The sequence below is a fragment of the Neofelis nebulosa genome, chromosome 1 (genome assembly GCF_028018385.1).
Source record: "Neofelis nebulosa isolate mNeoNeb1 chromosome 1, mNeoNeb1.pri, whole genome shotgun sequence".
Classification (NCBI taxonomy): domain Eukaryota; kingdom Metazoa; phylum Chordata; class Mammalia; order Carnivora; family Felidae; genus Neofelis; species Neofelis nebulosa.
Window position 1 is genome coordinate 173,638,623 of NC_080782.1, and position 25,215 is coordinate 173,663,837.

At 42.8% G+C, this 25,215-nt stretch overlaps 1 protein-coding gene across 21 annotated transcripts in view; it reads left to right on the forward strand.

Annotated features, from left to right (window-relative positions):
- The window catches only part of DOCK9 (dedicator of cytokinesis 9), a 290,615-nt gene that overhangs the window by 195,502 nt on the left and 69,898 nt on the right, over positions 1 to 25,215 (forward strand). For all 21 annotated transcript variants that reach the window (XM_058743962.1, XM_058744064.1, XM_058744023.1 and 18 more), the window contains exons 16-32: positions 969 to 1,048; positions 1,128 to 1,315; positions 1,448 to 1,513; positions 2,922 to 3,014; positions 4,288 to 4,411; positions 4,952 to 5,073; positions 6,166 to 6,252; positions 6,612 to 6,701; positions 8,087 to 8,202; positions 8,475 to 8,544; positions 9,354 to 9,479; positions 10,225 to 10,296; positions 18,871 to 19,017; positions 19,432 to 19,515; positions 20,181 to 20,292; positions 23,436 to 23,614; positions 23,858 to 23,971. In XM_058743962.1, coding sequence (XP_058599945.1) covers positions 969 to 1,048; positions 1,128 to 1,315; positions 1,448 to 1,513; positions 2,922 to 3,014; positions 4,288 to 4,411; positions 4,952 to 5,073; positions 6,166 to 6,252; positions 6,612 to 6,701; positions 8,087 to 8,202; positions 8,475 to 8,544; positions 9,354 to 9,479; positions 10,225 to 10,296; positions 18,871 to 19,017; positions 19,432 to 19,515; positions 20,181 to 20,292; positions 23,436 to 23,614; positions 23,858 to 23,971 — 1,870 coding nt within the window. The remainder of the gene's footprint in view (positions 1 to 968; positions 1,049 to 1,127; positions 1,316 to 1,447; positions 1,514 to 2,921; positions 3,015 to 4,287; positions 4,412 to 4,951; positions 5,074 to 6,165; positions 6,253 to 6,611; positions 6,702 to 8,086; positions 8,203 to 8,474; positions 8,545 to 9,353; positions 9,480 to 10,224; positions 10,297 to 18,870; positions 19,018 to 19,431; positions 19,516 to 20,180; positions 20,293 to 23,435; positions 23,615 to 23,857; positions 23,972 to 25,215) is intronic.

A 25,215-nucleotide genomic window follows, 5' to 3' on the forward strand; every position in this document is an offset into this window, starting at 1 on the left:
TGCCACAAAGAATGTAACCAGGCCCCTTGGTGAGTGCAGGTTTCAGGGAGGTGAGATGAGGAAGCACAGTCTGGGTGTGAAAACCGCTATACTGAGCTTCCTCGCAGCTAGGAGGGGTGACACGGGAGCAGTCCTGTCAGGAACATCGCACAGGAGGTTCTTATACTGGGTTGAGTTACACCAGATACAAACACCAAACGTTTCATTCAGTACTTACTTTGTGTCCAGCATTTTACTAGATACTGGAGCCTAAGATGGAGTCTAGCTCTATTTTCATGATTGTAAATGAGCCAAGAATGTGTGGGTAAGGATGGAGTGGTTCATGAAAGCTAACTGTAACACCTTGCTGATACTCTTGACTAGATTTGTGCAGTCCAGCACGGTAGCTACTGGCCATGGGTGACTATTGAGCAGGTGAAATACAGCCAAGTCCAAAATGAGATGAGCTGTAAGTGTAATACACATCTGCATTTGAACAATTAGAGTAACTTTTTACACTGATTACATATTAAAGTAATAATAGTTGGGATATATTAGGTTAAATCAAATGTATTCTTTCAACGTTTTTTTTTTTTTTTTTTTTTTAATTTATTTTTGGGACAGAGAGAGACAGAGCATGAACGGGGAGGGACAGAGAGAGAGGGAGACACAGAATCGGAAACAGGCTCCAGGCTCTGAGCCATCAGCCCAGAGCCTGACGCGGGGCTCGAACTCACGGACCGTGAGATCGTGACCTGGCTGAAGTCGGACGCTTAACCGACTGCGCCACCCAGGCGCCCCAAATCAAATGTATTCTTAAAACTGATTTTACCTGTTTTGTTTTTTTTTTTTAACTTTTTAAAATGTGGCGCCTAGGAGGTTTACTGTGTGGCTCACATTATATTTCTCTGGAAGTGCTGCTCCAGAACTTAGGTTTTAGAGCTAACCTGACTTAGACACGTGTGATTTTTCTTTTTTTCTGTTTACAGACCTGAGAAGATGGCTAAGCTCCCGGTGATTTTGGGCAACCTAGACATTACAATTGATAATGTTTCCTCAGACTTTCCTAGTAAGTGTTAGTTCTTTGTAATAACCAGACAAAATTCTGTTTGGTTTTTACTTCAACTTGTTTATTGTTAATTTTCCAGATTATGTGAATTCGTCATACATTCCCATGAAGCAATTTGAAACCTGTAGTAAAACTCCAATCACATTTGAAGTGGAAGAATTTGTGCCCTGCATACCAAAACACACTCAGCCTTACACCATCTACAACAACCACCTGTATGTTTACCCTAAGTACTTGAAATACGACAGTCAAAAGTCTTTTGCCAAGGTGAGCGCAGAGATGGAGGTTTCAGTTTTGAGATCAGTCTCTCTTGGCTTCTCATGTTCTTTTATATACATTTACATATTCTGGCTTCTTGCCTTATTTTCTTCTTCTTTTTTTCTTTAAATATTGCTACAGGCCAGAAACATTGCTATTTGCATTGAATTCAAAGATTCAGATGAGGAAGACTCTCAGCCTCTGAAGGTTTGTTTTGTTTTGTTTTGTTTTGTTTTTAACATTTATTCATTTTTGAAAGGCAGAGAGAGACAGAGCGCGAATGGGGGAGGGGCAGAGAGAGAGAGGGAGACATAGAAACAGAAGCAGGCTCCAGGCTCTGAGCTGTCAGCACGGAGCCCGACGCGGTGCTCAAACTCACGGACCATGAGATCATGACCTGAGCCAAAGTCGGCCGCTTAACTGACTGAGCCACCCAGGCGCCCCTGAAGGTTTGTTTTTTATATATGTCCGCATTTTTCCATTTTAAAAGTGGACCTGAGTGGCAAATTGCACAACTAAAGGAATTTAGCACGTTATAGTTAGACGCAAACACGAAGATATGTGACATCATAATATATAACCAGATGTGTCAAACCTTATAGAATATGGAGTAAATGAGTTCTTGTTCCTCATTGACTGTTTCCGTTTTGTTACACTCTTTGGGGATGAAGGTTTCTTAGGCATGTTCAATTTGGTAAATACATCACGTCTGACTATGAGCCAGGGTGTGTGGGTGCTAAGAATTGTATTAGTAAGATTGATAATAGAAATAATAATAAGGATAGATTGATATCTGTTAAGTATTATAATATGGTAATAATAACAGTAGTAGAGTATTGGTGGTGTTTATTGAGTGCTTATTATGACCCAGACTCTGCTCATAGAGCCTTACAGTTATTAAACTCCTTTAATTCTCCTAACAGTAATTTTTAGATGAGACTAATGCATAAAATTTAAATAAAATTGTTTAGGGCTGTCCATTAGTGGCACCAGTGTTCAGATCTAGGTGGTCTGGCTCCAGACCCCAAATTCTTTACTGTAACTATGTGAAAATGACTTTCCAAGAAAGGAAGGAGACAAAGGTGTAAAGAAGAATGTAATAGTTTTTGCCCTCAAGAAAAAAAAAAAATCATGGTTTACTGAGAAAGCTAGTCATGGAGAAAAAGCTCCTGGCACATAGAAGGTCCTGAAATGGCTTTTTGCCAAAACTGAATAATTAGTCTACAAAATGCTTAGGGGACCCAGAGGAAGGAGTTAATCATTTCTTGATGGACACATGGGAGTGTGGTGCACATAGAAGGGAAGGTCGTTCAGGCAGAGGGATTGCATGAGCACAGGTGTGGAGGTGAGAAAGGGAGTTGTGGGCAAGCTGTTGTCTGGTTATAGCGTGGACGGGTGTCTGTGCTCAGGTGGGGGAGCTGGGAGAGGGGCTGAAGGAAGGGTTGGACCCAGGAGTAAGGGGACGTAGGGGTCTCTTAGGCAGAAGAAATCCATCCATCAGAGGTGGTTATTATAAGTTTATGCTGCAGGGAGGCCTCTTTACAACACATCTGAGTTTAATTTCTGACTCTGTTAATTAAATACTGGTGTTTTTCTTTGCTAACTCTTGCTTTAGTGCATTTACGGCAGGCCCGGTGGGCCAGTGTTCACAAGAAGCGCCTTTGCTGCGGTTTTACACCATCACCAAAACCCAGAATTTTATGATGAGGTAAGTGAGGAGGTTTTCAAGGGAAATCCCAGTTAACCAGTTTTAAAGAAAACTCCAAGTTGTTTGCTTTGTAAAGCAAAATTCAGGAGAAACTGCATACTACACTGCAGTTACAGTGCTAGAACTAAATGTTGACGTATTTATTTTACATCATCTTTTCTAATTACAAAAGTAACATTTATTTTGAAAACTTGGGAAAAAGCAGATCATAGAAGAGGAAAAGTCAAAAAGCTCTCCTCTATTACTACCACAATTAATATTCTGACGTACTTTCTTTCAAATTCACACTTGTGTGGTTATGTTTGTTGGATCCGAGAATCTTTTTTCTGTATTGTTTCTTTATGTAGAATGATAATGTAGTTCATTAAAACTACTATATGAATCCTACTTTAAAAAAAAAATTGTTAATGTTTAGTTTTGAGAGAGAGGTGGGGGGGCAGAGAGAGAGGGAGACACAGAATCCGTAGCAGGCTCCATTCTCTGAGCTGTCAGCACAGAGCCCAACTCGGGCTCAAACTCATGAGCCGCGAGATCATGACCTGAGCCAAGTCTGATGCTTGACTGACTGAACCACCCAGGCGCCCATGTATGAATTCTACTTTCAGATGTTCTATCCTGGTTTTTCATCATGCCTTGGCTGTGTTAGGTTAATGTAGGGGTTGATGTCACGTGTTTTCTAGTTCTTTCTAGAGTTGACATACCAACTCTCCCATTTCTGGTCAGTGAATGTCTTGGTCTGTTCAGGCGACAGCAGAACCACAGAATAGGTAGATTGGAAACAGCAGGTATTTATTGCTTACAGTTCTGGAGGCTGAAGTCCTAGATCAGGGGGCCAGCGTGGCCCAGTGAGGGCCATCTCTAGGTCACACACTTCTCAGTTGTACCCTCACATGATGGAATGGGCAGGGAGGGCTCTGTTGGATCTCTTGTAAGAGCATCAGTCCCATTCATGAGGCCTCCACCCTCATGACTTAGTCACCCCCACAAGGCCATACATCCTAATACCATTACCTTGGGGGTAATACGAATTTCAACATAAGAATTTGGGGGTGGGAGTGGGGACACACACATTCAGATCACAGCAGTGGATTATGGATCCATTTCTTCTTTGGCACAGTTTACGTTCTTTGATTTCTTCGACTGCAAATATTAATGCTAGTTTGGAGACCAAATGCAGGTTTGTGCAATGGGTGACGTGTTGTGTGCCTGCTCTCATCAGGAATTCTTGTTGTTTTAAAATATAAGAGAGATTGTTATTTTGTCTTCCTTGCAGATTAAAATAGAACTGCCCACCCAGCTACACGAAAAGCACCACTTGTTGTTCACGTTTTTCCACGTCAGCTGCGATAATTCTAGTAAAGGGAGCACAAAGAAGAAGGATGTTGTTGAAACACAAGGTTTGGGGTCTCATCAATCCTTTCATTGTTTACAGGTTACATAGTAGGTTCTTAAATTTTATTTATTTTTTAAGTTTTATTTATTTATTTTGAGAGAGAGAGCATGTGTGTGCAAGTGGGGAAGGGGCACAGAGAGAGGGAGAAAGGGAGAATCTCAAGCGGGCTCTCCACTGCCAGTGCGGAGCCTGATGAGGGGCTTGAACTCACAAACCGTGAGATCGTGACCTGAGCCGAAGTCGGACACTTAACCAACTGAGCCACCCAGGCGCCCCTTAAATTTTATTTTGATTCTGAATTCTCATCCTTCTGTGGAGTTTTTAGATGACGTTTGTGAAGGTAGCATGCCTGGCTTGCATATGTAAGTTTTTATGAAAGATCATTTTAGAATTGTAATCCCAAAGAGGCCAAAGTACATTGTAGACAGTGCTCGGCAGAGACTAGATTCAGGGCCTTAAAGATCAGGCCATTTCATAGCACTGACTTTCTTTCATATGTTTTCGAACAACCTGCCGTGAAATTTTTTGTGTTTTGTTTCAACAGTTGGATATTCCTGGCTTCCTCTGCTGAAGGATGGAAGGGTAGTGACTAGTGAGCAGCATGTTCCTGTCGCGGCCAATCTCCCTTCTGGCTACCTTGGCTACCAGGAGCTCGGAATGGGCAGGGTATAGGACTTTAAGACTGATTTATCCCTGTACCTTCAGAAAACATGAAAGATCGGCTAACGCAAGAATAACACAAGAATGCACACAGTATTTTTGCCGGTCCCAACATTTTGGTTTTAGTTATTCATTTCCAAGTAAACATAGGCCGGTGGAAGACAGTGCTATTAACAGCACAATCTAGAATTCTAGCTTGGGCATTTTATAAGTCCTGAACTAGCAGCGCCTCATCAGGGAAACAGAGACTTAGAGATACTGGATGAGGTAAAAGTTTTTCACTGCAAATCAGCCATGCTCAAATAAGGACGTGTTCTTAGAGTCACGCAAACTATTAGGAATTGTCTTTCCATTTAGCGTAAATGTAGCAACTCGTGCCCACAGGGTGGCTGGTTCTGATACCTTTGCTGATCCATGAAAGCCTGAATTTTCTCCCATTTCTCCCATTGGTTAACTGATTTTGCAGTTTGTTTGGCCATCTTAAATTTTATAGATTTCAGTTTTATAACGCACTCAGGTAAGGTCTGCTTTATTTCATTTTGCAGGGCTTTTAATATTTCTCAGCATTGAAGTAGTGCCAAATTTGGGTCCATGTTATGGACAAATGGTTAAAATATTCCAAAATCAGGAGAAATCCTCTACCACTCAGTTATAATTCCTAATCTGAATGTAAGAAAAAATGGAGGAGTCAGAAATCAAAGCAAGCACACACAGAGTATTGACCCTTTACCCATGTAGGACTTCATACTGTCCCATTTGCTGGACAATCTTCTGCCATCACTGTCAGGATCCTAAAATCCAGTTTGGTCAAGTCATTGGTGAAATAGGATTCTTTCCCTCTCAAACAGATAGTAACTCATACAACTGCAACTAAAAGGTAACTTAGAAAATCCAGTGAGGAGAGCTTTGTACCTGGGGGAAGAGAGTGGGCAGAAATTAGTACTGCTTGCATTCTTGCAGTGAGCCAGCGGTAGCTGTTGAGCCACTGACGCTGTTTGGGCCTGTGACACCTCACCAGCCCTCTCGGTGAACATGGTGTTTGAAGCCAAGAGCACTCATCTGTTGGGATGGTTTTTTTTTCCCTTCCATATTTTCTAGCATTATGGTCCAGAAATTAAATGGGTAGATGGAAGCAAGCCACTGCTGAAAGTTTCAACTCATCTGGTTTCTACCGTGTATGCTCAGGTACGGGCTGTTCCATTAGCGTTAGTTAGCAATGATTGCTCAGTGAACGAATTTGCATGATCTTTTTGGCAAAAAAAACAAACAAAAAAAATCCTAATTGATATGTTATACGTACATATAAGGCGCTCATATGTACTGACATAAATGAATAGTACAAGTAACGTTTCTCAACTATTTCCTCTTTTGTTGGAGGTTCTTGGAAATCTTTTAAAAATTTTTATCTCTTTTGATGTTTTCATTTTTATATGATCAGTTTCTTAGCCTAAATAAAACATGCATGCTGTAAGAAGCAGGTACTCCTATTTCCACAACATTATGCTAATAGGCCTTCTTTCTTTCTCTTCTTTTTTTTCTCCCAGGATCAGCATTTACATAATTTTTTCCAGTACTGTCAGAAAACCGAATCTGGAGCCCAGGCCTTAGGGAGTGAACTTGTAAAATACCTTAAGGTATCAGATGGCTTTCTTAGTAACCCCTTTTTAATGAGATTGGAGTAGGTTGGGTTTTCCTTTTGCTGGCGAGGGTCGTTCTTACCTCTCGGGAACCTTATAAGGATGCTCTTAGCTGGATACTCTCGCTTCTCTGTGGTTTTAGATGGTGGCAAGAAGCAGCCTCATAAATAGGACAACTCCAGAGTGCTATACATCAACTCTACTGAAATTAAAATTAAGAATTTAATTAGAAAGAAAAGACGAAAAAGAAAAGAAATAGGACAACTGCTCTGCCTCCATCTTTGTCCCACATGTACTGTTTTTAGGCCCAACCCAAAATACATTGTTCTCTGCCTACAAAATCACACACATACGCAGGCCCTGTCCTCTGAGTGCTCACTGGGTGCAGGGCACAGGGACAAGCACATAAGAAGGAGGGACTTCAGTCCTGCCATTAAGGCATTTCGAGCTCACTGTAGGAGATAACATAACCGTGGCAAATGGTGCTAGGTGGGCAAAAAACAAAACAGAACAGAACAGAAAAGAGTGCATGTGACCATCCTCAGTGTTGTGCAGGCTCCCTGTATCATGAAACAGTGATAGCAAGGTGGCGTTTCTCTAGGGGAGTTTTATCCAGAATGTGGTTCAAGGGGAACATTTTAAAAAAGGAGAGTAGTTCAAAGAGCACCTGAGGCGTGGGGACAAAATACCAGACATTTGAGAAATGGAATACGAGTTTGTTTGATTTCAGCAAGGAAAATGGAATGGGGACTTCTGAAGTCACTGCTTTGCCAAGTGTCCTTTCATGGTACCTCATGGAGAGCCGTGTGACTTTAGGAAGAGACTTTGTGTCGGTTTTCTATTGCTGCTGTAACGAATGCTACAGATTTGGTGGCTTCCAATAGCACAAATTTATTTTCTTACACCTCCATAGGCTGAGTTCCTTTCTGGAAACTCTGGGGGTGAACCTGTTTCCTTGCCCTTTCCCAGCTTCTGAAGGCTGTCCTCATTCCTTTGCTTGTAATCCCTTCCTCCATCTCAAAGCCAACTGTTTTACACCTCTGGCCATTCTTTCCTTAGGCACGTCTCCCCTGACCCTCCCCTTCTGCCTCCCTCTTCTGATTATGAAGACCTTTGTGGTGACTTCATGCCCACCTGGATAATCCAGAAGAGTCCCCCCATCTTATGGCCAGCCGATTAGCAGCCCGAATTCCCTTTTGCCCTGTAACATCGTCACAGGTTCTGGGAATTAGGATGTGAACATCTTTGTCCCTTATTCTGCCCACCACAGGTTCCCATTGTTTTAGATATACTTCTTCCATCCTTATTTGGAACTGGGTGGAAATTTGTTGGGGTTGGTCTACTTTTGAGAAGAAAACACAAGTGCCATTCCTTGTCTGTAGAGCTTGCATGCAATGGAAGGCCACGTGATGATCGCCTTCTTGCCCACCATCCTGAACCAGCTATTCCGCGTCCTCACCAGAGCGACCCAGGAGGAAGTTGCTGTCAACGTGACACGGTAAGAGAGGCGGAGAGGTGGATACCTTCTCCCCTTTCAGTCTGTCCTCATCTGGAGCACGGTCGTACATATCTGGGATGCTAGTATGTGTTGACCATTATAGTTAAGAAATTTCTTTTGATCCCATGTAGAGGGACCCCATCTAATTCCTCGTTTCCTTGTTTCCTGTGGTGCCAGTAGCATCATCATTGTTCTACTACTACTGTTTAATAATGAAATGTTTTCATTTTCACATTACTATTCATTGCTTTATTCATTCCTGTGGTGTGTAGGGTCATTATTCATGTGGTTGCCCAGTGCCATGAGGAAGGATTGGAGAGCCACTTGAGGTCATATGTTAAGGTATGTAAAATAAACTGTCCCAATCACTTCAATCTGTGGCTCTCCAATTTTCCTTCTAAGGACTCATTTAAAAAAAAAAATCTAGTTATTTGGGGGTGCAACTTAATACTTCTGCCTTCTCTTCTATACCTAAAGCCAGTGCTTGTACCTGGACGAGAGGAGGTCCAAAGAGGGGCAGCCATTCATTTATTTATTTAATTTTATTTTTTTCAACTACATTTCTCTTAATGGGTTTTGCAAATAATGATGATGTGGAATTTCAAAGAATTTTAAGTCGCTCTAGGAAGGCCTTTGGTATAGCCTGTTGTCATTTTTCTTTTTCCCAACTAAAATCTGCAGTAAAACTGCTTCTCCCGAGATGAGAAGGGTAGCTCTGTCTGCCATCAAATTAGATAACTACGTGGGATAGCAAGAGATGCCATGGGGCTGAGTAGCAGCAAGTTCTTTGTTCGTGTAACACAGTTCCGTAAACAAGCGGCAGTTACCCTTCGGAAAAGTTACACACTTCTGTTTAGTCTTAGACACCTCTGTAAATTATGGCTGTGGGATCAGTCCCCCAGGGTCAGGGGACACATTCCTCCAAGTCCTTGGGAGGTCGAGTCATGGGCTGGAAGACCACTGACCTGAGCCAGGTGGTTCCCTAACTGATGGGTTCCCTGGGGGAACCCCTCCCACCTTCTGTTTCCACACCTTCCTCTTCCCGCTGCACTTGCACCTGGGTCCCTGACCGCCATCCCCCTGGGCCTCCCCTGCTTTCAGCCCACCTCCAATAACTGGGGCATTAAAGTATCTCTCCCTTTTCTTCAAAGTATGCGTACAAGGCTGAGCCGTACGTTGCTTCCGAATACAAGACAGTGCACGAAGAACTGACAAAAGCCATGACCACAATTCTCAAGCCTTCTGCCGACTTCCTCACCAGCAACAAACTACTTAAGGTATATCGAGGGGCCAGGGTGGCTCTGCGATATGGAAACTGATGAGAGAGAATCCAAAATGCCACAGCCAGGGGGTACCTGGGTGGCTCAGTGGGTTAAGCGTCCGACTTCTGCTAGGGTCATGATCTCACTGTTCATGAGTTTGAGCCCTGAATCTAGCTCTCTGCTCTCAGCACTAAGCCCCCTTTGGATTCTCTGACCCTCCTCAGCTTGCTTTCTCGCAAAATGCCACAGCCGGATCAGTTCACCTTCCTGGTGTGCTTTTAGAGACCATCACCAACTCCTGAAAAGGGGTAAAGAGTTAGTTCTCAGGGACCAACTTTGCTGCGTATACTTGGGTTTCTGATGGAGCTGCAAAATATTACCATATTCAAAGTTCCATGGGCTCTTAAATTTTAAGAAGTCATTATATTGAAATGGGCAGAGGACACTGAGAGATTACAAAGGTGGCATCAGCAGGCGAGGCTCAGCAGAGAGGCGAGATCACAAATCTAATCCAGTGGTGCCTCTTTCTGGCTTGTGCCGTGCTGAGCAGATGCACCCAGCTTCCTGGACACGCAAAAGCCAGAAAACAGCTGCCTGCCACTCACCTCTGGTCCCATAATAATTTATTTACCGAGAGGTTCAGCCCTGCTTTTGAGTTACACCTGTTTTGTGTCTGTAACATTGTCGGCCTAAGGGGGTAAACATCTTACCTTCTAAGTTGTTGTTTTTCTTACCAGCATCTTTTTTTGTTTTCTTTCAGTATTCATGGTTTTTCTTTGACGTTTTGATAAAATCCATGGCTCAGCATTTGATAGAGAACTCCAAAGTTAAGGTATGTGCTTTCGTATCGGGCCTTGTGTGGCGGCTCTTAAGGGAGTCTTTTCGTTGGGTTTGTGGCCAGTGTTCATTAGCCCTTTCTGTGTGCCAGTTACAGTACTAACGACTTTCCAAGTGAGAAAGTGGTTTATTCCATGTGACAAAGCCATCAGGCTATAATAAAGTTCTACCCTTCATTTTATAGATGAAGATACTGAGGACAGAGCGAGTTCCTTGCCCAAGGCCACGCTGCCAGCGAATGGAGGGGGTCAGGTTTTGAGACCAGTCTGCCTCCAAAGCTCACTCTCCTGAAACATGTGTTAAAAAGTCCAAAGTCTTTTCCTTTGAATAGCTCAGAAATCTTCAAGTCTGTTAAAATGAGAGTAATAGTTTACACATTTATTTTAAATGTAATTACCCAGTCTTGAACATTGTACACCTTTCTCAGGGACTAAGCTGAGCATGTCAGATGCATGTCCTCTAAGCATTGAATGGACTCTGAGATAACTCAGTCTCCCCCCACCAGCCCTTCTCTCTGAGGTGCCTGGGTGTGTGTGACACTCTGGGTCCCTACGTGTTCTCTCTGGACTGATGCCTGTCTGGCTGTGACCGGCTGTTTCTGGCTGTCTGAGGCTCATTGTAGATACATTTTTGTAAGATTCTAATAGGCAAACGCAGTGGCCAAGTCACTGAGTCCCTTTTGAGATGTGCATCCTCTTGAAGTTGCCATAACGACTCCGAATTCTCTCTGCATCGCAATTATGCAGAAGCAGGGCATTGAGCCCATTGAGCCCCATGGAGAGCAGGAGGCCCTGGGGCAGGGAGCTGGTGCCCAACTTTCTCTCACAGTGAATGAGGGGAGGAGAGGGGAACCACAGGGAGGGAGGGTGAAGTTCTAGGCCACCTGGACCAGGGATCTGGACTCTCAGAGAAAGCCTGGGGAAAGGCTGCTGGATTTTGTCAGGCAGAAGGTTGGCGGCTCAGCACCGAGAGCCACACTTTCCTCTAGTGGAGCAGGCATTAGTGCCTGACCAGGTGGTTTCCTTTTTATTTTTCCCTTTTTATTCCGGTTTTAATGCCCAGGGAAATGCCAGATGGAAGTGGGCCCTGCTTTCCACAGAGTAATGCACAACTAAATCATGCCAGAATAGCCTGCCAAATAAAAACCTAGCAGATTGTCTGCTTGGCAGTATGCAGCTCAGTGTGTGTGCACGCACACACATGCACACACACATTCATGAATGCACACACATGCACTTTTGCATGCATGCACACATGCATGCATGAATGCACACCCATGCACTTATGCATGCATGCACACACACGCATATGCACGCATCTGCATGCACACACGCTCACATATGCACGCATGTGCATGCACACATGCATGCACTCATACACACATTCATGAATGCACACACATGACTTATGCATGTATGTACGCACGCGCACACATGCATGCACACATGCTCACACATGCACGCATGTGCACACACATGCATACACACATTCATGAATGCACACACATGCGCTTATGCATGCATGCATGCACACACATGCACACATGCACACACACACTTACACATGCGTGCGTGCACTCACATATGCACGCATGTACACGCATGAGTGTGCACATGCTTACACATACCTGCACACACACGTGCATACACACACACATGCACACACATGGGCCATTTGGATATAGTACTTTTCTGTTAAAAATGTTGTCATATGCAGGATAGGTTGTTGGCCTGTCTTAGTTTGCTTGGGCTTCCATAGCAAGTACCACAGCCTGGGTGGCTTTAACAATAGAAGTTTATTTCTGCACACTTCCAGAGGCTGGAAATCTGACATCAAGTGCACGTCTCCTCTTCTTGTAAGGACATCAGTCTTGTTGGTTAAGGCCCACTTTAATGACCTTATAGTAACTTAATTACCTCTTTAAAGACCCTATCTCCAAATACGGTCAAATTCTAAGAGATTGTGGGTTAGGATTTCAACATATGAATTTTGTTGTTGTTGTTGTTGTTGTTGTTGTTGTTGTTGTTGTTGTTTTTAGAGAGAGAGAGTGGAGGAAGGGCAGAAAGACAGAGAGAGAGAGAGAGAGGGAGAGAGAGAGAGAGACAATCTTAAGCAGGCTCTATGCTCAGCACAGAATTGGGCACGGGGCTTTGTCTCATGACCTGAGCCAAAATCAAGAGTCAGATGCTTAACTGACTGAGCTACCCAGGTACCCCAACATACAAATTTTAGGGACACAATTCAGTCCATAACAAGGCCCCACTATATTTTTCATTATTTTTGGTTTCAAATAAATGTAATCACTTCAGAAAGATTGGTGGCTTGATTATATTTAAAAATAGAACTGATTTGTTCAGAAACTATTCATTGAGAGTCCTTATTTATATGGAGGCTCACAGGTTACAAAGTTAAATGTGGCGTGGTTTGTGCCCTCACAAAGTTTAGGTGGGAAAGTGTCCGAATGGACTACAGGAGCGATTGACAAAGAGGTAATGTACACTTCTGAAACACCCACAGAAGCATAAGTACCCAATAACATCTCTTTCCAAGAACTGTGATAGAAAATTAATAGAGTAATTAAATGGCATGTGGTTTTTTCTCAAGGTGCCAAATTAAACCATAGAATCTCAGGGATGGTAGGGGCCTGAAAGCTGCCTCCTGGTCCAGCTCCTCCCATATGTCCCAGAGGTCGAGGTGGAGTATAGACCCGTGAGGTGCCCTGCCCAGGGTCACACAGCTGAGCAGAGCCAAGAACTCGTGCTCGAGTCAGAATCATCCTCTCCCAGATGTTCTGCTGTTTCCAGCCTTATAACCTGATTCTTCCAGCAACTCTGGGAAACAGTTTGTTTTTGGAACTCTTTAGAACAGACTGCTCAAATGCTACCATGCACAACCTTTTCTGTAAGTTAATTATATCTTGGTCCTAAAACAGTATTCAGAGAGTTTTTAGAAGTAGTTTGTTTAAAACTTGTTATCCAGCATAAAAAGAAACGCTGGTATCCAAAAGGAGAAAGTTTAACCATAAGATAATTTACTATAAAAAGAGATTCAAAATACCTGCTTGCCACTTTGGAGAGTTTAACATTTCACTTTTCCTCTGACTTCTTCTGTGTCACCTGATCCATGCTGTTCCTTCCTTGAGTCACACGTTATTGATCTAGGGACTTCTCACGTATTTTGAAGGATTTATTCATTTTGCTTCGTATCTTAGGAGTAATGAGTTTTATGTGTTTGAATTAGTTATTTTCATGTTCGTCTTTATTTATACCTTAAGAGTTGTATGCCCTAGTCCCTGATCCCAGTGTTCTGAATTTAGGGAACAATTTCATATTCACCGTGCCTGTGCCATTTGTGATTTCCAAAATCATAATCAAATTCCCTCAGAGTTTTTATACTTTTAGACTGATGATTATTAGTATAATCCAATGTGCTTATAATCCTGACCCTAATTTTTTTTGCCCCCATGGGTGAGTCTTTCTTAAAACGCCATGACCAGGCACGCATTTGTCTAGTAGGGGTACATGGGCCACAGATTCATGTAAGAGCCAGGTAATGCTTTCACTGGAGCTGAAAGTGCCCTACCCAAAGAATATTTAGCATCAATCAGCATTTAGAGGCATAGTCTATGTTGAGCTGCAGCCTTCAGTGTGCACTCTCGATGTTAACGGGGTCCTTCCATCTGGTGCATATTTACGTAGACGGATAAATTTGATGCTGGTAGGCTTGCTTCTAATGCTGCATTCTTGCTGAAGATGGAGGTGGCCCCGTGTGCCCACCTCCCCATCCCAGCCAGTGTCTGTAGGTGACACGTGCTTGGAATTGACAATTAGCAGTTTTCAAGGAGAATATAAAACAGACCTCATCAAGGCCCACTAAGGAGTTCCCAACTCTGAACCCCACTCTGCCTCTGTGCTCGACACATTTTAGGTGATTTCTTTTCTATCACTTATATTTAACAGCTATAATTTCAGCAGACTCTTTTTGAATTTCCTCTCCTCCCACGTTGAATCAAGCCAAATTGCTAGCATTCCACAGGTGTACTTCAAGGAAGTTGGAAAATGTGGCATAGGATAGGATGAGTATATCACCTTAGTTAGGTGTTTAGCCTTCAGCCAGTTTTTTTCTGGCTTAATTGAGCAAGGAAAGAGTGTTTACTTGAAACGTAGGCAAAGAATGGGATGGTTCCTGTTTTAGATGGGCTGCCTGGACTTCCCCTCAACTATATTTGTAAACACTGTGAACACATGACGGCAGAATGTACAGAATGTCAGTATCCATACTTATGTACATGAGCACGTATTTGGAATAGTTGTTTGCTGTGTACAGAGCACTGAGGAGGTCTGCAGGTGGTGTAGATGGTGCATCGTCAGCCTTGAAGTTGATGTACTCCTGGGAGAAAGAAGACATTCAGCCGGGAACCGTTAGAGCACAGGGAAGAAGGTGTATGTGTGAGCTCCAAAATGCTAGATCACTGTAGAGATAGAGGCTTCTCCTGGGCCTATAAGGATGCCACATTTAGGGAGAAGAGAATGAACATGAGGCAGAAGAAAGAGCTGATGCCCAGGTAAGGCCAGGAAAACGAAGTTTATTAGCTAATAGTCTTTTTTAGTACATCTCATTGAACCATAATGTAGCCTGTAGAAAAGAGTTCTCTAACCCCTAGGAAGTAGATGAACACAATAAGGAGAAGAGAACCAAACATTTGAATACCGGTGTGACCCCCTTGTACATGAAGCAGTGATTTGGGCGGCAGCCACTGTCGGAGCCCAGACGGGACATGTAGGACACGGTGGATCCCGTCGCTGGTGTCTGCAGACATGGCTGCTAGCGGTGGGGCTCACAGGGTCCTTCGCAGCACGGCCGAATGTGGCTCATCAAGAAGATCCCACTCAGGCTGGGGGCCGGGTGGCAGGAGCTGAGCAGCCAACAGGATGGCACAGAGGTGTCGGGCCCACAGCAGGGTTGGGGGGCACGGGACACAGCATGTCTGCCGGAGGAGGCTGATCTGGTGTGGACAGCAACTGGGCAGGCAGACCCCACACTGGCAGCAGGTGTCAGAGGAGCAGATGGGGGGTGGCTGGGCCACTGGGGACGCTGCAGCAGTGCTGAGAGGAGATCCCACAGCAGGACAAGGTCAGGAGTTGGGGTTTTGTTTGGTCTAGAAGTCTCAGTGTCTCATCGTCCTCTCATCTGAGCTGGCACTTGAATACCCACCACCCTGGACAGCAGCCCATTATCCTAGATCATTTTCTTCCATTTCAGTGTAGAGTAATCTCTGTAAAAACATCTAATTGCTTTGGTCTTTATCACCTGTTGATGTGTCTTTCCTCACTGTTTTGTTGGCAAATTAGGACTCTTGACAATAGCTGTTTGTCACTGCAAGGAGAGCTCCATTTCAGTCTGCAGAGGCACTGAGTTGACCTCTTATCACCGAGCAGCATTGTTGGTTGGTTGGTATGTTAATCATCCACCATTCATCACCACATTTTCTTTCTTTTTCATAAAAACCTCTTATTGTAGAAATTTTTAAGTAAACATAAAAAGGGAAGAGAATAGTTTGCTGAATCTCATGTCTAAAGCTGTCACTCCCCTTCAACAGTTATATATCCACTTCCACACTTTTTTTAGAGTATGTTAAAAGCAATTACCAAATATTTTATCATTTATTTTTTTAAGATTATTTATTTATTTTTGAGAGAGAATGAGCAGGGAAGGGACAGAGAGAGAGAGAGAGAGAGAGAGAGAGAGAGAACCCCAAGCAGACTCCAGGCTGTCAGCGAGCAGCCCCACCTGGGGCTCGATCCCACGAACCATGAGATCATGACCTGAACCGAAATCAAGAGTCAGACGCTTAACCAACTGAGCCACCCAGTTGCCCCTATTTTATCATTTCATCTGTAAAAACTTGAATGTGTTATCTCTAACTGATAAAGCCTTCAAAAAAGATGTAAGCAGTGTACCATTATGACACTCAACAAAGTCAGCAACATTTCTTCATTATCATCTGACACCCTGTCTGTATTCACTTTTCCCCAGGTGTCTCTGAAATGTCATGTTACAGTTGGCTGGTCTGAGTCAGGATCTAAACATAGTCTGCACATTGCATGTGGTTGATATGTCTCTGAAGTCTCCTGGATTTTCAAACTGTTCCTTGTCATTTGTTTGCTTTTTAATGCAGTGTTTTTGTTGAAGAAAGTGGGCCATTTATCCTGCAGAATTTCCCACACTATAACCTCTCAGTGTTACGTGACATGGGCCTTTGTCCCCTGTGGTTCCTGTAAACTTGTAGTGATGTTGAGGCTCAATTCAATTTGGGTTTGATTTGCTCTTTAGCAAGGATACTTCATAATTGGTGCTACTGCATCATATCGGGGGGCATTCAGTGTCTGGTTGTCCCATTCTGAGATTTGATAACAGTGGCTAATAGGTTAAGAGGTGCCCATACATTATTGAGTTCCCTGTCCACTTTTAATGGTTTAAGCAGCCATTGACTGAGACGCGTTATGAAGGCCTCAGCGATTTCTTGAGAGACCTTTTTTCAGGAGTAGGCAGCTTGGGTGTCAGGCAGTCAGGCCTGGTGGCTCGAGTGGGCCTGGCTTGGAGTCCAGGAAGCTGATCATCTACTGAGGCTGACACCTCAGGATATAGAGTTATTGGCTGTACATATGGAAGAAAATCCCTTTGGAATTTCTAATTTTACTGTTCTGTTTTGGAAGGAAAGTAAACTTTAAATACTTACTATTATTACTTGATCCTTCCCTCACTGGATTCTTGAGTTTAAAGAAGTTTACAAAGATTGTCTTATTATTAGTTTGAGAATTAAGATTATTATAAAACTATTGATATTTCAAAATTCACAATAGATTCTGGGATTTAATGCATAAAATAATGCGTGCTTTCATGTCAGAAATACCTAGATTTCTAGTTTTAGAAAATACTGTTTCTTTGGTTTGGCTGCTGCAGAAAACCACAAAATAATGGCTTAAGTAAGACAAAAGTTTCATTTTTCTCTTTTGGAAATTTATTAGCCAGTAGGCAGCTCTGAGAGTGGGGGAGATCGTCCCCCCAAGGTCGTTCAGGGACTCAAGCTCCTGTCCAATTATCCAGCCCAGGTGTTAACCTCATCTGCATGGTTGAAGCGCTGGCCCTCATTCCAGACAGTGGTAAAGAAGAAGACTTGGAAGGCAAGCAAGCCCTTTTATGGACATGGCTGAGAAAGCACACAGTCTTTCTCTTACAGCCCATTGGCCAGAACTCAGTCACATGGCCCTTCTCTGGCCTCAAGTTAGGCTGGGAAATGTAGTCGCTAGCTGGGCAGCAGCATGCTGGAGGGGTTCCTCCATTAAGAGGGAGAAGGAAAGGAGGGATACTGGAGTTCAGGTAGTACTTACTGAGTCTCTCTAAGCTTAATTTTCTCATTTGTAAAATGGGGATGAAAATACACCCCAGTTGTGACTTTTAGAATCACACGCATGAGTGGATAAATGTCATGGAACATCTAATTCAGTCCCTTCACATTTCAGGCTCTTAGTAAATTGTTCCATTTATTGGGCACGTGGGTGGGGAACCAAAGCATCAAAGAGCGGAAAGAATACAGGCCTTGGACTCATGGTAGATCTGGGTTTGAATCTTTGTTACTTGTTAGTTGTGTGACTAAAGACTCACTTACCTGGCCTCTCTAACCATCTGTAAAATGATGGTTAAAACTTACAAGAATTGAATGAAAAAGCACATAAAAATATGTACTATCGTGATGCCTGATGGGTAGAAGGTACACAGTCCGTGATAGGTAGTTGCTGAGATCTGTGTATAATTTTGTAGGTAAGCATTCCTGATGGGGAAGAATTGTTATGTAAAGTTATTTTGAAGAGGACTGTTTCTTTTTCTTTTTCAATATTTATTTATTATTTTGAGAGAGTGAGAGAGAATTCACGAGTGTGCACACAAGCAGGGGAAGGGCAGAGAGAGAGGGAGAGAGAGAATCTCAAGCAGGCTCCTCACTGTCAGTACAGAGCCTGACTTGGAGCTCGATCTCTCGAATCATGAGATCATGACCTGAGCAGAAATCAAGGGTCAGATGCTTAACAGACTGAGCCACCCAGGTGCCCCTGAAAAGGACTGTTTCTAAGCAGAGTCAGCTGTTGACATACAGTCTCTGATCTGTTTATTTTCAGTTTGAATACTTGAAGCTTAAACCTGAGCCATTATTTTCTAAAGAGATCTCTGAGAGGTATAGGTATTCAAGCCACCAAAAGTACTCAGTAAAAACGCAGCTCTGATGAGAATTTCTGGGAGTAGAGGCACATCTCCACATTTTTAGAAGTACCTCCAAGGGGATCTTCATCACCCCAAAGTTTAGGATCTCTAGTCTAATCCACAGTGCTTTATGAAGTATTAGAATACCTGTATACAGTATTTTGAGAGAAGAAAGAATAATTTCTCTTATCTAATTTTAGATAAAGAAGATTTGAGCTCTGGGTTTTTTAAAATGGACTCAGGAATGAGATTTTTTTTCCCCAGAGGGTTGCAACTTTAGAAATAATTAGTGTTTGCTCTAAACTCTTTTTAGTTATTGCGAAACCAGAGATTCCCCGCATCTTATCACCATGCTGTGGAAACTGTTGTGAATATGCTGACGCCACACATCACTCAGAAGTTTCGAGATAACCCAGAGGCATCTAAACATGCAAACCACAGTCTTGCTGTGTTCATCAAGGTGAGGGCAGAAGGGCACAGGGCGTCAAGTGGCTAAAATGTTCATTCTAGCACTGACCAATATATGGTAGGTGCTCAGTAGATGTCAATGGTATGTTTTTATGCTAAAGGATAAACTTATTAACAGTAAATGCTGATTTCAACCCAACATTTTTTTTTTTTTTTTTTTTTTTTTAGAGAGTAACAGAGAGCAAGCAGGGGAGGGGCAGAGAGAGAGGGAGAGAGAGAGAATCCTAAGCAGGCTCCATGCTCAGCACAGAGGCTAGCTTGGGGCTCCGATCTCATGACCTGAGCTGAAATCAAGATTCAGATACTCAACCCACTGAGCCACCCAGGTGCCCCTCAACCCAACTTAAAAAAAAAAAAAAAAAGTTGGTGCCTAAATACTTACCTTTCTGGGATGTTTTCTCCACAGAGATGTTTCACCTTCATGGACAGGGGCTTCGTCTTTAAACAGATCAACAACTACATCAGCTGCTTTGCTCCTGGAGACCCGAAGGTAGCTTGTGTGTTACAGGCTGCTCTTACAGACATCCAGAAACCCACCTGTTTCTCTGGGCTCACATGACAATTTTCTTTCAGTCCCGCCAGAGGCACTATTGTCCCCTCTTTTGGAGTTACTATCTAGTACTAACTAGTACTTGTATTAATGTGTGGGGTGTTAGGAATACAGTAATTCTGAATATAAAATACATATACTTCTTGATTTTCTCATAAATATCCAAGATGACTCCTCCACTGCAAAATTAAAAGTATAAGGGTTGGAAATCATAGTTTACTTAACAAGGTAATGGAAGTAAGCACATAGACTTTGTCTAGAATTATCTGTCTCTTCCCTAGTGTGTCTATTTTAAAGCTCTGCCTTACTCATTTTTTAATGGTGTTAAGTCTGTGTCTATAATTATAAGCTGCCTGAAATCCTTTTTGAAGTAGGAGAAGCATAAAGAATAAATGTCCTAAGAGTCAGTTGAGGACATTGTTTAATGAAATACATTCTCAGTTTTCAAACAAATCCCTACAGCCGTTCTAAAATCTGTAACATAGCATAGAACATGCGGTTTTAAGAGGGTCATGAAGCTAAAGACTGGGTGTATGATTTCTAACAGGTTTTTAGGGTGCTGTGTATTCGGTGAGGTATTTATCTTTGACCATTGTTTCCTGCAGACTCTCTTTGAATACAAGTTTGAATTTCTCCGTGTGGTGTGCAATCACGAACACTATATACCTTTGAATCTCCCCATGCCATTCGGAAAAGGCAGGATCCAAAGATACCAAGGTAATCTATCTCTACATACATTAATCTGAGTCTTTTCACAAAAAGAGCCATTCATTTTTAATAAGAAAAGAGAATGGACTCAAATGTGACCTTGGAATTTTCTAATTTTTTTTTATTGATGAGTTCATTTTTTTCTTGTTAAATTCCCATTAAAAAAAAAAAAAACTATTGGTAAAGTGTTGTGTGGGAACTTACTCGCCAGCAAACTTACTAGACTGCAGGTCATGTCGGTGAGGCCCTATTTCGCTGAAAAATTCCTTTGCTTAAATAAAAATCCATTTTACTTAACTGTAGTTTATTTTTTGATTTGTTTCACTTTTCCTTTTTTCTTATGAATTAGCTTTTCTTTCACCAACTGTGGAGTCAAATGACACTCCTGTAGGTAGGTGTGGGTGTGACCGCTTGCTTTCTTGCATTTTCCTCCTTCAAAAGAAAGAGAATGCAAGTCATTGCCGAGATGCTTACGTATGCTCTCCATTTCGGCGGTTCCCATATGCTATTTGGATTAGTTCTCAAATTCACGATAAACCAGTGGATTTACTCTCACCGTGGCTAAGATATTGCTGTAACACCCCCGGGGTGGGCATCTGGGTTTTTGCTCCTGGGGTCCCTAGGTCCTCTAGGATACCTCTTTAAGAAGTCATACAAACAAAAAGCCCTGCTTTACTCCAGAAATGTCCTGTTCCGCCATTTTCATAGTCCTTGTCCGTAGTGGTGGCAGGGACCTGAATCAGGAGCCACACGGCTTGTCACATGCGTTTTACGTTTGCATGTTGAGTCTTTAACTGTCGTGTATCTTCTTAAAGTTCGAAGAGAGGAAACTCATCGAGATTTCTTTGTCTTCACTAAGCCAAACGAAAATAATTAGTCTGTCAAGTCTGTCAAGTGGTATTACTGAGTTTAGTGTCTTGTGTGTGCTGGGGATGACTTATGCTAAAAGGGAGAAAAAGCAGAAGGATGTCGCCAAACTATTAATGACACCTAAATCAACGGCCTCGGGAACTCAGAAACACACAAAAGCATTCGTTCCGACACATAAATGTCTTTCCCCAAGACAGACTTGGACTGCCTTTTAAGGAGCAAGCAGGGGGATCGGGGCCCTGGTGTGGGCATTCATGCATTCAACAAATATTTAGCTGGCACCAAGGGTGGCTAGGGTACCCATGACTTTGGGATGCAGTCATGGACTAGGGGGATGAAAATGCCTGGCTGTTTTACCGAAGTGAAATATGTGGCATGTTAGTGATGAGCGCTAAGGAGAGAAAACTAAACCAAGGAGGGGGGGGAGGGTATGAAATGGGCAGGGGTCATCTGAGAGAGGGTGACCAGGAAAAGCCTCACTGCGAAGGTGACTTTGGGGTGATAATTGGCAGAAAGCTGGGTGAGGCGGGGGTGAGCATCCTGGGTCAAGGGTCAGGTGCCCAGCAGACTCAGACAAGCTCTTAGTAGATTGTCAGAGTATTTGGGACCAAGAGGGGCTACCCTGGCAGGTGGATGTGGGTCACCTACAGATAATATACCTTATGACACTGATAGGAGTCCATGTTTTGAGCATTCTCCTTCCTTTCCCTTCTCACCTGTTTCCCCCTTCTCTGTACACATGCACACACACATATGCAGTTAAACCCACAGCTTTCTCCTAAGGCTTTTATGTGAATTCAAGCTATGAACTGTCATTTGAGTAAACAGAGCTTAAAACAGTTGTAAACAGTGGACATGATTATTCTGGAAAGATGGATACTTTTTCCCTGGCCTTCTGCATAGGACTTGGGTCGGTAGTTTGGATAGGTTTAGAAGTAACTAATATAGAATCAAAGTCAAAGAAGGGGTCTATAGATTTTCCTCTAATAATGGATTCAATATAAGAATTGAGATTCTAGCTACAGCTTACTGAAAGGTGTATTTCAACTTGAGAGTGATGTGTAGCCACTTTTTAAAAATTTTTTTTTATTTTAATGTTTATTTTTAAGAGAGAGAGACAGAGTGAGCAGGGGAGGGGCAGAAAGAGAGGGAGACACAGAATCTGAAGCAGGCACCAGGCTCTGAGCTGTCAGCACAGAGCCCGATGCGGGGCTCGAACTCACGGACTGTGAGATCATGACCTGAGCCGAAGTCGGCCACCCAACCGACTGAGCCCCCAGGTGCCCCTGAGTTGCTTTTATTTACCCTCCTTCAGTAGATTTCACATTTCCTCCTATTTGTTCTCCATAAGAGATACCAGTTTTATCACTTACCTTGCTGATGAGTTACTAGTTTAGCTTGGTGCTTTGTGTATTTCAGTTTTAGTTTATATTAGTTTTTTAAACTTACTTATAGAGGTGTAGAAGTACTGAGTAAATTTTTAAAAATTCTATGTTAAGGAAGTTCTTCATTCAGTTATAGCAGAATAAATAGGTTATATGCTAACATGTTCTTTTTAAACACATTGGGTTTTAATGAGAGCATATAGGCTTTAATGACCAGAAAATGGATTGATGAACTCAAGTAGTAAAGAACAAATATTTTAATAGACTATGTGTATTTATTCTTTCTTTAGTGACATGTTTGTTAGGTACAAATTACTTCTCCATAATGTCAGTTAGACAATAACTTTATTTTCTATTTCACATCGATAACCAAATTTCATTTGTAGTATAACATGTTGTGTATTCCAAAAATTAGTACTAAAACTATTCACTAACTTAATATTTATGCAAGATGTAACATCTTCTAAAATCAAAGTCCAGTACAATTATCTGTATTTAAATTTTGTTTAAGAGTTTGATGTGATAACTAGAGCAGTATGTTTTTTTTAAAGTTAATTTATCTTTGAGAGGGAGGGAGAGGCAGAGGGCAAGTAGGGGAGGGAGGGACAGAGAGAGAGGGAGATAGAGAATACGAAACAGTCTCCTGGCTCTGAGCTGTCAGCACAGAGACCGACCGGGGCTCGATCTCACAAACTGTGAGATCATGACCTGAGCCACCCAGGAGCCCCAGGAATTAGAGCAGTATTTTAGATAATCACCCTTTTCCCAAGTGAAGTTGAGTTTAATCATCTGTTGACACACAGGGTGGGCTAAATGCAGAGGGTGGGTTTGGCTTCTGTTTTATTCAAAGTGCATTATAGCCTCTGGAACTAAAGCAGTTTCTGTCCCTCATTTCAGATCTCCAGCTTGACTACTCATTAACAGACGAGTTCTGTAGAAACCACTTCTTGGTGGGGCTGTTGCTGAGGGAGGTGGGGACCGCCCTCCAAGAGTTTAGGGAGGTCCGACTGATTGCCATCAGCGTGCTCAAGAACCTGCTGATAAAGCATTCTTTTGATGACAGATATGCTTCGAGGGTGAGTGGACCCCAGTGGAAGGAAATATGGATTGGTAAATGTCCTTCATTTTAAGCATTACAGAGAAAGTAACCAATTAGAAAATTAACGGTAACCTCACTAAGACCCTTCGCTGTTTACACAGTAAAATCTAATAGTCTTCATAGCAAGGATCCCAATACAGGAGGTGGCCAGTGCCAGCTTGGTCCATCGTGAAATTCTCAGAGCCTTGGGGTAAACTTGCACTGTGTGCCTTTGTTTCAGAGCCATCAAGCAAGGATAGCCACTCTCTACCTGCCTCTGTTTGGTCTGCTAATCGAGAACGTGCAGCGGATCAACGTGAGGGATGTGTCACCCTTCCCCGTGAACCCCGGCAGTGTACGTAAGCACATACATCTAGGTACAGTCTGCATTCATCCCTGTGGCTGCCCTAACCAAGTCACATGAACTGGGTGGCCAAAAACAACAGAATTTCATTCTTTCACAGTCAGGAGGCCAGAAGTCTGAAATCAAGGTATCCGCAGGATTGGTCCCTTCTGGAGGCTCCGTGTGAAACGTCTGTTCCATGCCTCTCTCACAGCTTCTGGTGGTTGCCCCAAATCCTTGCATTCTTTGGCTGTGGCCACGTTGTTACAGTCTCGGCCTCTGCCTTCACAGGGCCTCCCCGCTGGCGTGTATCTGGGTCTCTGATGTCCTCTTCTTTTCTCATAAGAACACAGTGATTGGATGTAGGCCTCCTAATCCAGGATGACTTCATTTTACCTTCCATCGTCATCACATCTACAAATAAGGTCACATTCCGAGGTTCTGGGCGGGTATGAATTTGCAGGGGACACATCCATTCTTTTTTTTTTTTTTTTTTCCTCCACCCAAACCATAATAGTCCATAGTACTCTTGTTTAATTGCATTTCTGGCTAAGATGGAGCCAGTCTATTAACCTTCAACTGTTAGGTTGAAAATCATTATTCAAATCATGCTTTCCTGCTGGACCATATCTTGTAAGATATAAGGACCTTCACTGTGTATTCAACAAAAATTTTTGGGGAGAGGAGGTTAAAAGAAAAAAGCATAGTTCTAACCTGTGTACTATGAGAGCTCAGTGCTAGTAGCCCTAATTCTGATGGTAACATGCTGGCAAGTCGTGGAAAAGCCACGTCTTGGGGCTAGAGTTTCTCAGTGTCTGTAAAACCAGAAAGTCAGACTAGATGTTAGGGAGGCCAACCTGAGTGATACAAGGCCCAACCTCCAAGAATAGGCATCTTAATTTATATTATCCTCATGCAGTCATTGGAAGATGTATTGGAAATTAAGTTGATTGAAGGATGATCCCAGAGATGATCTCAAAATGTTTGGGTTGGGGACTGTCTACCATTCATTTGCACACATACTACCAGTGCAGCGATCTTCTTTTCACTTTTATTCTGGACCCGTGAACTGGCTCAGGTGTTAGTCTTGCCACTTTGTGATTATGGCATACCCTGGGGGAATTGTCGTGTGTGTTTCTGTCCCTTTCCCCCCCCACTGCTGCACCGTCCCATTTTTTATACTGTCTGTCCTCTTCTGGACACATCTCCTAAATCAAGGCATGCTGAGATACCCCGTATGTGTAGAATGGGTTCTG